The 12453-nt window shown below is 40.8% G+C and overlaps 1 protein-coding gene across 5 annotated transcripts in view; it reads left to right on the forward strand.

Annotated features, from left to right (window-relative positions):
• The window catches only part of RAPGEF4 (Rap guanine nucleotide exchange factor 4), a 334333-nt gene extending 322080 nt beyond the window's left edge, over positions 1-12253 (forward strand). For all 5 annotated transcript variants that reach the window (XM_070358480.1, XM_070358487.1, XM_005887564.3 and 2 more), the window contains 2 exons: positions 7959-8013; positions 10878-12253. In XM_070358480.1, the coding sequence (XP_070214581.1) occupies positions 7959-8013; positions 10878-11005 (183 nt within the window). In that variant the 3' untranslated portion in view covers positions 11006-12253. The remainder of the gene's footprint in view (positions 1-7958; positions 8014-10877) is intronic.
• The last annotated feature ends 200 nt before the right edge of the window (positions 12254-12453 follow it).

Here is a 12453-nt window from a genome sequence, read left to right on the forward strand (position 1 = left end):
CCGCTCCAACAACTCAAAAACAACCAACCAACCTGATTAAAAAAAATGGGCAAAAGACCTAAATAGGCATTTCTCCAAAGAAGACATACAGATGGCCGACAGACACATGAAAAGATGTTTAGCATCACTAATTATTTGAGAAATGCAAATCAAAGCTACAATGAGGTACCACCTCATACCAATCAGAATGGTCATCATCCCAAGATCTACAAATAACAAATGCTAGAGAGGGTATGGAGGAAAGGGAACCCTTACACACTGTTGATGGGAATGTAAATTGGTACAGTCACTATGGAAAACAGTATACAGGTTCCTTAAAAAACTAAAAATAGAACTACCATATGATCTTCCCTGGTGGCTCAGAGGTTAAAGCGTCTGCCTCCAATGCAGGAGACGAGGGTTCGATCCCTGGGTCGAGAAGGAAATGGTAACCCACTCCAGTATTCTTGCCTGGAGAATCCCATGGATGGAGAAGCCTGGTGGGCTACAGTCCATGGGGTCACAAAGAGTTGGACACAACTGAGCGACTTCACTTCACTTCACCATATGGTCTGGCAATCCCACTTCTGGGCATATATCCAGAAAAGATGAAAGCTCTAATTAGAAAAGATAACACACACCCCAATGTTCATGGCAACACTATTTACAATAGCCAAGACATGGAGACAACCTAAATGTCCATTGACAGATGAATGGAGAAAACAGATGTGATATATATGTGTGTGTGTGTTAACAGACTACTGCTGCTGCTACTGCTAAGTCAGTTCAGTCGTGTCCGACTCTGTGTGACCCCAGAGATGGCAGCCCACCAGGCTTCCCCGTCCCTGGGATTCTTCAGGCAAGAACAGTGGAGTGGGTTGCCATTTCCTTCTCCAATGCATGAAAGTGAAAAGTGAAAGTGAAGTCGCTCAGTCGTGTCTGACTCTTAGCGACCCCATGAACTGCAGCCTACCAGGCTCCTCCTACTCAGGCATAAAACAGACTACTACTCAGGCTTAAAAAAAGAATACCATTTGCAGCAACACAGATGCACCTAGAGATCATACTACATGAAGTCAGTCAGATAAAGATAAATATCATATGATATCACTTACATGTGGAATCTAAAAGTGATACAGATGAACTTATTTACAAAACAGAGACAGACTCAAAGACATAGCAAACAAACATGGCTACCAATGGGGAACCAGGGTTGAGGGGATACACTGGGAGTTTGGGATTAACAGATGCACACTAATATACAGAAAATAGATAAACAACAAAGACTGTATAGCACAGGGAACTATATTCAATATCTTGGTAACAGACTATAATGGAAAAGAAAAAATATAGACTTATACATGTATATGCATAACTGAATCATTTTGTGTACACCTAAAACTAATACTGTAAATCAACTATACCTCTATTTTTAAAAAGGTGTGAAAAAGCAAAATGCAAAGGAGGTAGTAACTTCTTATATCAGAGAAAAATAAAACCATGTTAAATACAATATAATATAATCAAATCCAGACTTGTTACTCTGAGCACCCATTCAGCCTCATCTCACACTTCATCTTCTCTGTACTCAGTCCAAGTTAGTGAGACCAACCTGCTTTCCTTCCTTTCTGCCTCAGGGCTTCTGCACTAGCTGTTACCTTTGCCTGAAACTGTCTTCCTCCAGCCTTCACCAGCCTGACTTTCACATCATTCAGGTCTCAGTTCATGCGTCCCTCCCTCCAAGCAGGCCTCCCTGACCACTCTTCAAATGTTCTTCTACGCTCCACACCTCGCCAGCCAGCTGATTCTCAACAGATAACCTTGCTTCAACAACTGGCTTCACGTTTTAAAATGATCTTTTTTATTGTCTCTTCATTGCTTATCTTCTCCACTAGAATGTAAATGTCCTAGACCAGGTATCTGATCTATTCCGTTCACTGATATTTCTCTAGCACCAAGAAAGGTGTCTGGCATGTCATAAGTGTGAAAGAAATATTTGTTGCATAAAAGAATAATCCTATTCCGGTGTTAGATTTAGCGAGATAGGACAACACACTAAAGCATTTATAAAGGAATTTATGTACCGATTTAACCCAAATGCATTTTTCTGTCTTATTAGAAAACCTGATAAAGCAGAATGTCCCAAGCATCTTCTATTACCAATACGTTACCTCAGTGGACACTATTCTGTCCACCCTCCTCCCTGTGGTGCTCTGTCGGTCCTTGAGTGCCCTTCCCTGCACACAGAGATGCACAATACTCTGCAAGAGCCCACAGAGACACCTGCGCTGCCATGGCCATGGCCATCGTATGTACAGTATACCATGAGCATCATGCTTATTACATGCTTGTATCTGTATGCCACTCACCTCTTAGATATTAAAGATCCGTAGGATGAGACAGGAGCCAGGATTCTTCCTCAGGGAAACATATAGTGAAGACTGGCTCAGCTCCTGGGCCATTTTATCTTTTATCTCTGGTCCTCACCATGCATTTATTTCCACTTGGTTGCTGTCATGGGCACAATCTTGGCAGGTGAGAGGCAGATATACTTCTACATATATACGTGGAAAAAAATTATTGTCCCAGTATATGAGGATCTGAGTGAAATAATCAGAATGGTGTGAATGTGGTTTTACACATGGTAAGCTGGGAGTAATTGACTGAGGTCCTGTATCTGACAGGATGGGGGCAGAGTCAAGTCAGAAGGGGCAGAAAGAAGAAAGGAGAGAGCAGTCTGGCCAACCTTTAAGAACAAGGTGGGCAAAGGTCTCAAGGGGCAATAGAAGGAAAGACATAAACTGTTGAGGGCAGGAGTGCCTACTTAAGGGAGCAGGGAGGGAGCTTGGCCTGAGGGAGGAAGGCTGTTTCCACAACTGCTATGAAGGGGAGGAGGTCAGGAGAGGAACCCTGCCAGGTGCTACCGCCCGGAGGGCCTGCTGGCCTGAACCTGAAAAGCAGACAAAGGAGTCTGCTCCCCTCCAGGGACAGGAGAGTGAAGGGAGAGCTCAGACCCGGCACAAGAGTCAGTACAGAGCTGGCCAGAAGAGCAAGATGGCTGGGGAGAGCTGGTGGGCTGTTGGCCATCTGGATAGGAGTGATGGTGTAAGGTGGCCAGCCCATCCCTGAGGGGAGGGTGCCACAGAAGATAAACAGGGAAGCCCAGACCCCAAGGACCCATCTGAGAAGAGCCCTCTCTGACACCTCCTTGGATTCAAGGGGAAGGAATTACTTGCCTCCTAGTCGGAGAAGGTGATGACATCCCACTCCAGTACTCTTGCCTGGAAAATCCCATGGGTGGAGGATCCTGGTAGGCTGCAGTCCATGGGGTCACTAAGAGTCAGACACGACTGAGCGACTTCACTTTCACTTCTCACTTTCATGCATTGGAGAAGGCAATGGCAGGCAACCCACTCCAGTGTTCTTGCCTGGAGAATCCCAGGGACGGGGGAACCTGGTGGGCTGCCATCTCTGGGGTAGCACAGAGTTGGACACGACTGAAGTGACTTAGCAGCAGCAGTAGTTCGAGGGAGATCTGCACTGGGGAAGGAAACGGCAACCCACTCCAGTATTCATGCCTGGAAAATCCCATGGACTGAGAAGCCTGGTGGGCTACAATCCATGGGGTCGCAAAGAGTCGGACACGACTGAACGACTGAACGACTTTGTGTGTGTGTGTGTGTGTGTGTGTGTGTGTGTGTGCGCGCGCGCGTGCGCGCGCACACTGGGGACCACAGCCTCAGAGCCTCTCACATGGGCCAGGCGTGACTGCCCACAGCTGGTCACTCCCTTGCTAGATGGCATCTTTGTGCTGGTCATTCTGCAACTCAGACCCTAGGAAGGACATCTGCCTCTGGGTCGCTCTGTTTACAGCTTGATACAGAAATACTACTAATGTTACTATATTTTATATATATAATGTATATAAATAATATATTTAATACAATCAATAAATACCTGACACAGGGTCACTGGGTATGCACTGTCTACACCTTTATCCAGACCAGACTCTCACATTGGTCAGCTGTCCCACTGACCTGCCCAATAGGACAGGCCCAAAGCCTGGGAGGTGCCCTTAAAAGGGTTGGTCTTGTTAAGACACATTACCAGGTTATATGTGAGTTCTTTGGACTACTCTTGCAAATTTTCTTAAAATTTGAAATTACTTCAAAATAAACACTGAGGAGAAAAAAAAAAAAAAACTGAGGGTAGTTACAGAAACCTTGGCTTGCTACCTCATTTTTCCTTCCTGAGCTTCCCTGTGTGAGTTGACATCCTGAGGGAGATTCATCAGCTTTCAGTTGGGTCCTTGTCTCATCCCTGTAGGTGAGGAACTGTATAAACATAATTCTTGCAAATAAGTTCTGAAGACCTGTACTTAGAATTAGTCTCAAGGAAAGTGGTGGTCCTGGGAAATTTGGAATGTGGATTCCCAAGGGGAAGCCTGGCATTCTTGGTTTGCATCCACCAGCGTAGGCTGATGAGTGAACCCTAAGTGGGGCCTTCCCGGGGCAGGGGCTGGGGGGGGGCGGTGCTGTATCAGAGTCAGGGCAGGTGTAGAGAAGGACTTGCTCTGCCCACCTGCTCTGATCCAGGTGCCTTCTAAAGCAGCATGTTCTCCTCACTTCGTCCCTGAATTACAAATCATTGTTTTAACAAGCCAGTTGCTAATAGGAATGTGTCATAACCCTGGGTTTGCTGGGATGGGAAAAACAAAAAAAGATGAGAAGCTCTGCTTTGGAGTGATCAGGTATTTTCCCACTGGCTGGCATTGTAGGAAAGTTGCCTGGCCTGCTCCAGGCAGGCCAACCTGCTCCAGCAGGGCCCCAAAGCCTAGGGTATAATTTTTGGCTTCATCCCTGCTGTGGCAGTTGGATAATACAGCCTATATCTTTTAACCTTAGTTTTTGCCAACTTTCACTGAGAATAGCAATGAATAAACAGTCACCCGCTGTCAAAAATGACACACAAGACTTAAGTCTGCAGAAGAACAGAAAGACTAACTGGATGGCTTTTGGTGATGATAAATGCAAAATTCTCCACATTGGCCCATGAAACCACCTGCACATCTACAGAGAAGGAAGTTCAGTGAAGAGGGCTGAGAGGTTTAATTAATTCACTAGAAGTTCAAGTATCAGCAATGTGGCTTTTTTTTAAATTGTGGACTTCAATCTAGAGAGCTGTCTAGAAGAGACCTGAGAAATTGTTGAAGAAAATGGGGATATTTAGGCTGAACCAGAATAGATGTGGGGGTGAAGAGAGGGCCATGATAGTATCTTCAAGTATTTGAAGAACTGTCCTAAAAGAACTAAACGTGTTTGTTGTGGCTTCAGAGCTCAGAGATAGGATGCTAGGATAAGCGGGGTGAAAAACAGAGGGGCAAACACTTGGGCTCAAAATGATACGGAAATGTCTAGTAGTCATAAATGTTGAAAAATGCAAGGGGTTGACCTTGGAGGTAATGAGTTCCTTATTGCTGGATGCATTCAAACAATGAGGGGCCAGTATCTGTAGGCAAGCTTTGATGGCATTATGCCCCTGGAGATAGTTAAGGGAACTTCTGAACTCTCCTGCAAACCCAGGAAAGCACCTGTAGAATATTAAATATTGCATTCCATGGGTCAGTGGGTACAGACGAGGGTAGGGTTATCAAGTTAACTCTTCTTTGGCTTTGAGAAAGCGTTCTGTAGCTGCAGTGACCAGCAGAGCTAATGGAGTCCGGGCTCTGCTACTGCTAATGTTACATCTTCTAACATTATTGTGCAGCCATCTCAGAGAGAAAGAATGGGCCTCGTTGCAAAGCCAGATTTGGATTGCAAAGTTAAACTGAAGTTATCTTTGAGTACAATTAAAAGGGATACGTCAAAATTAAAACCATTGTTAAAATTAATCAAAGATTTAGAAAGGGAGAATGAACTCCAGAGCTGGAAATTACTGATTTAAACAATTGTTCTCACATTTTAAACTACATAATGAGCTAAAAATTATGAAGTCTCAGAGTATAGCTGTAAAGAGTAGTCTTAAAACCAAAGTCAGAATGAAATGTTTTAGCTTTCAAAACTAAAAAGCAGAACAATTACTCCCTACAAAATGGTATAGGAAGAGGTTTCTGACCCCTGCTAATTATTTTATTATTCTTCAGAGGGGCATACTGGCAGCATTTCCCAGGCTTCCTAGTAATTACATTCCATTCAATATCTGAAGAATTACAATAATTCTACATGGAATATACTTGTGCCCTTCGGATGCAAAGCCTTTGGAGAAGTGAAAAAACAACTTAAAGTAAATTAGCAGGAAAATTATCGTAGTTACTGTTTATTTCAGGGCTCCATATATCAGAGGCTAATTATACATTGTATGTTATGTTTTCTTGGAGGTATTTGTAATATATTTCTCATGCTGATCAACGGATGTGCTGGTTTTCAGGATCCTTTATGAAAGTGAAGTTCAAACTTTTCCGATTACTTCTTTGTGTATGAGAAATTACCCACTGCAGACACATGTCCCTTCATGCTTGCCAGAGTCCTCAAAGCAGTAATATTCAGCGAGGCATTATGAACGTTCACCTGTGTGTACTTGTAAAACTTCAACTCTTCTATGAGAAAAATTCCCTCCCAAAAAAGTTTATTTTTTTAACACTGTGTCAGTTTTCTCAGAGTCATCTTCTAATTTTGGCAAGCCGAGGTTTCAGTGAGAGAAGAAAGTAAGGACTGGAGTTAAATAGCCACTCAGAGATTAGAAAGTCTCTTTTCCTGGCCAGAACCTTGTCAATTTTCTGCTAGTATTAGAATTAATCCACCATCTCTGAGGGACAACCTTGAGAAAAGTATCCCTGAGATGTTACACAGAGACTGAGGGTCCCAGTTACCCTCAGAATGGCAGGAGCAAGAAACAGTGGCTCAGAAACAGTGCTTTAGCCTCGTGTCTTTCCTCATGTTTCTGTCCATTTCTTTCCTCCTTTCTTTGTTTTTAACTCAGTTGAGTGCAGTTCAATAGGTTTCCTTATAAGTTTTTATGGTAGCCAAAATTTAGGCATTAAGATTACTTAATGACAAAATTAACAAAGGTTAAATAAATTATGATCCATCCACATGACTGAATACCTGGTTATTTTTAAAAAAGATTTTAAAGTGCAGATGGCATGGAAAAGTCATAATTCCATATGAAACAATTCAAATCAAAACAAAAATATATGACTTCCATTTTTAAAAAACTGCTTATATATATTTATTTTTAAAATATTAGAAGGGAATGTACCAAAATATAGCTGAAATTACTCTGTGAAGCAGTATTCTGTGTGATTTTTTTACTTAGTTCTCAACATTTTCTAGATTTTGTGATTTTTCTAAAATGTGCGTGTGTTACTGTTATAATCAGAAAGGATGAAGGAGGTGAAGAGGGAGGGAATCACATAATTAAGGTTAATGTTAAAATACACACTTTTGCTGGAAGATGGAAAAGGCTAATAATGCTTAGTGTATAGAAAACTGTGGAGATAGAGTATCTATGACTATTCTGTCAAGATCATCGAATATCTCATTACTGTTTACAGTGAGGAACTTGACAAGCTAAACCCTCTCCAAACAGCTACAAATTCTCTTGCAAATTCACAGTGACCTCAGGAGAGGATGGTAAGAACTGGTCCTGAAGAGTAAGGTTCAGTCTCAGGAACAACGGCCTGCTTTTTACATCCTAAGGAATAAGCAATTAGACTAAAGATATGCCAGTAGTATTCCTCACTTGACAAATACCTTGTATGTGTATGTGGGTGGTAGGGGGTGCCTCTGTCAAGTAATTAAACAGGTTATATATCAACCAGTTGCCTCCAGATGATCAACAGATCAGAACCTGCTATTTTTCATGGTCCCAGGTATCACTAAAGTAAATAATGGTGTGGGGTTTTTTTGTTTTTTGTTTTTGGATTCTACACTAAGCTTACCTGCATTTCAGTTTTTTTTTTTTTTTTTTTTTTTTTTTAGCGAATGATTGCAAATACTGCCAGAACAGTGAGATACTGCAGGAGCCAACCCTTCAGTAAGTTAAATGCTGCCACAATATGGATCTTGGTGATTAAGTCCTTTTTAATGGGCTACAGAGACATTCTGGAAGCCGGGACAATATTTGATTGTGTCAGAGATGCTTTGAATCGTGAATCTCATTGGACAAGGGCCTTGTGTTTAAAGATTTTCTAGCTGTAAAACTAGAAAATAACCGTAAGAATATTATTTTATGAATGAACTCAGAAAGTTCATTTGCTCTTTTCAGAATGGATAGAGACAGCTAAGGCACGAATGCCAACAAACCCTGCCTCTAACCAACTCTCTTTATGACTCACTGCTTCATGTTAAGAAACTTACATCAACTCATGATGACTCATTCCGTCGTTTATAAACTGGGAAGGATAATATTTATTGTCTCTTGGAGTGTTGAGAGACCGCCTGAATGTGTATAAGCACACTTGTAAAAGGTCCCTTAGCAGGAATTCATATTATATTTCTAGTATTTCGAGGTGAATTAAGGTGCTTTTCTTAAATCTGCACATTTAGTACAACAGCTGGTATAATAAATGCTTTAATATGAAACTGTCACTGATAATGAATAGCAAGTTTAAACTGTTGGGAGTTAAGTGGCATCATCGCACCAGATCATCGTGCTGGGCCAGTACTACTGTTTCCTCAGGGCTGGGACTTTGGGTGGAGCTTGGAGCCTTGGCTCCCTCCAGCTGGTCTGGGAGTGAGAAGGTGGCCCCTGTAAAGTTTTGTGCCAACTTCATTGTATGAGTCACTTGAAGCCATTGGGCTCATTAATTTAACACGATAGTCTGACATAGACATGACTGCGAGGCTACCAGTACCATCCCCTCCAATAAACCTAGTGTCCAGAGACTAAAGTTTCTCATTCTATTCATCAGAGCCATCTTTGCTCTTCTTAGCACAGAACTGGCCCAAACGAAGGGTTTGCTAACACAGGATACCAGAATTGCTAAACATTTATTTTGTAATGCCTGGGGGTTGGGGGGTCTAGGAAAAATAGTCTTGTCTTAAGGAGCAAGATCCTTAAGAAAAAATTTTGTTCAAGTGATTATGTCTCCTCTTTCTCCCCAAACGAGAACAGTTTGCACATCATCACTTGTTCTTATGTGGATTCTGCCAAAATTAAAGTGTCTCGTATCTCTTCATCTAGAAATGTACTATATGTATAAATACATGGTCATAAAGCAGTTATACAAACAAGTATGAAAATATATAGGTGATGACTACAACAAGGGTTCATAACCTAGAATCCACCGCCCTTCAGGGGGGTCTAGGAAATTCCTGAAATTAAACACAAAATGTCTAAGAGGGTTCAAAGCCTTGAGAAGGTTCTCCATGAGGTCCAAGAACCAAGATAGAATATATTTTGTTCTATAAGCTCCTTTGGAAGTATAATCCTACATTCTCCTACATCTCCTAGAGACATGGTGGGGGGATATATATATATCTCCACTGCATTTGTTGAAGTTATCAGTAACTGCTAGTAAACAACAGCTGCTTGGCTCTGAAGTCAACAATCTATAGATACAGCTATAGGAATAGATTCATAAACATTGTGGGAATATGTACAATGTAATTATAGTATATTGTACATGTAGAGTACACTGCCAGTGACAAGCAAGGAAATTAAGCACTGTGGTATTATTTATATGTGATAATTATACTGATGAGTTTCTTCTTAGAGCAAGTGGGGCCTTTGTATCTTCTCTCTGCTTTTCTGTGTTCAGACCTGCAACACTCCCCTTCACCCCCCCATGCAGATGGCATTCTAATTGTCTTTGGGAGTGGTGTGTGGATCTAAGGAGAACAGATGGACGGCAGAAGGCAACGTGCTATGGGAAAAAGGACGCTGGTCCAGAGTCCAGGCTGGCTCGGCCGCCCCTGGTGTCCCACACTGGCATCCGTGGGTCAGAGGCCACCCAGGGACCATGGCTGAGATGTTGGATCTAAATGGAGCTTTTTTTCCCCTTTTATTCCGAAATAATGTAATCATTCAAAAATGGAAGAATTCCCAGGGAAGAAATCCAGATTTCTCATTTCTCTAGAAAAATAGGAAGATCCGCCAACTCAGGATACAGGAGCCAGATAGTCACTTCTGAAGGGAACTATCTTTCCCATTCACCAGAGGTCAAATGACCTTCCTCATTCACATCTATTCCCTGTATAGGCATCTGATTGGGCATTTTATTCTTCTTTCAGCCTGGTTTTAGGGAAATTGGTTGACTTCTGATCGCTCTGGTGCTCAAATGCTTTGGGGAGTGGATGAAACTAGAATGGTAACTGGGATTTCAGAACAAATAGCATCAGAGAATTGAAAGTCTAGTAGAAGTCATGACTTCAGCCTGAGATTTTTTTTTTTTTCCTGAGTATGGACAGTCATACAATCTATGGAGTAATGCTGTATGTTGTCTGCAAGTATTAAGAACAAGAGTCGCACTGGCTTGCTTCAGGTCAGCTCAGGTGTTAAGTGCTTTTGTTAGAAGCTAATGAGAACTATGTCTTTTTGTCATTAGTCCTCCTCTGGGTCAAAGGGAGTAGAGATCAGTGATATACTCTGGGGGATGGCAAGGGGAAACAATTTTAATATATAACCAGGGTTGTTAGGTGACGCTTTCATTTTTATTTGGTGTTTTTAAAACAATATCTGATGCAAAGGAAAATGATCAAAATAGGCAATAGGGAAGAAAAGGGTGGGAGGGAGGAGATGGAACATCCAAGTAGAAACAGTTCAGTGAATACAGTGTGTTGAAAGGTCTTGATGGAAACCAGGAATCCATGATAAATGTAATAGGCTGGAGAAAATAAAGCTGTATCTTATATGCATATATTATGCAATGCCAATCCTACTCTTTGCTCTTTTGATAGATCCTGATGCAGCTCAAGCTAATAAGAACCATCAGGATGTCCGGAGTTACGTTCGGCAATTAAATGTGATCGACAACCAGAGAACTTTATCACAGATGTCACACAGACTAGAGCCTCGTCGACCATAGACATTTCAAGTGCCCAGAACAACGTTTGCCTCCATTCACAATCTTTCAAAAATGCCATTTATGCTACTACTGACCATACTGTCACTAGAGAATTCTATAAAACAAGCAAAAACCCATCCTGAGACATCTCAGGGCTGCATTCAGCTTACCAGCATCATGACAAGAGAAGAAATTCTTTGACTTGCATACAGCTTGCACACTCTAACTTAGAAATCCCCTGTTCATAGTCACCTTATTTTATTTCCAGTCGTGCCATCTTCTTTGCTGAAACATAAAATAAGAGCAACATGAAGAGTATGGTAGAAATATCATTGTCAAGAGAAGTATCAAGCTCCTGATATTTTTTCTAGGAGTATTTACAGGATGAGATGTGCTACAAATGGTATTTATTTGGCTACATCAGTGGTGGTATAGTTTCATAATTTCTAACTCAACATCTTGATTTGAGCATGGGGTTTTTGGAAGGTGTTGAGGAATCCATGTAACTCCAAACTAGAGGCTGTATTCTTCCATCTTCATAGTCTTACCTCTGAAGGAATTGTACCTGACCACATTACTATAAAACATTCTGGCTATTTATGTAATTTTAGGGAAGACTGGTCTGTAATTTCTGAATGACTTACAGAATAATATTTATGTTTACAATATAACTTTTTAAAATTTACAAATCAGGATTGCATATATAAGAATTCCACTGAGAAACTCTAAGGTTCTTAAAATTGCCAGCGTTAAGATTAAAAAAAAAATGACATTTCAGAAGAGCACAATATGCACAAAACATTTTTCAAAATTATTTTCCTGGGCATTAAAAAACCTTTACTATTGGCTAATTATTGTTACTGATTTAAAAAACCCACATATTTTCTGGACTTAAATGTTATTACAGATACCTTAATTTTCAGCAATTGTTTTGCACTTTCAAATAGATTGTAAATAGTTCATTCAATCAATGGTATAGAGTTATTTATTTGCTACATAATAGATATTGTGCCAAATAATTACTTTTTATTTATTTAGTATGTAATTTTGGAGTACATTTTTTCCTGTTTCCACAATTAGGCTACATTATGTGCAGGAATTGTATGTATGTATATCTTCTGTAAATAACAATTAGTATCTTCATTAAATATAATTGTGACAAGAAGTATTGTTCTCAGTTCCTATAATATAGGAGAGATAACCACTTGGCATGGTGGAGTCCTGTATATTTTTTTTAATTGAAATAAAATTCACATACTCTAAAAGTCACCTTTTTAAAGTATACAGTTCATTGGTTTTTAGTATATTCATAAGGTTGTTCAACATCATCACTATATAATTCAAGAACATTCTCCTTATCCCTTAAATGAACCCCATACCCTCTAGCAGCTGGTCCTCACTTTCCTCTCTCACCAGTCCCTGGAAACCACTACAGTCAGCCCTCTATATACAAATGAGTTCTGGTCTGA

Source organism: Bos mutus, chromosome 2 (genome assembly GCF_027580195.1).
Source record: "Bos mutus isolate GX-2022 chromosome 2, NWIPB_WYAK_1.1, whole genome shotgun sequence".
Lineage (NCBI taxonomy): Eukaryota > Metazoa > Chordata > Mammalia > Artiodactyla > Bovidae > Bos > Bos mutus.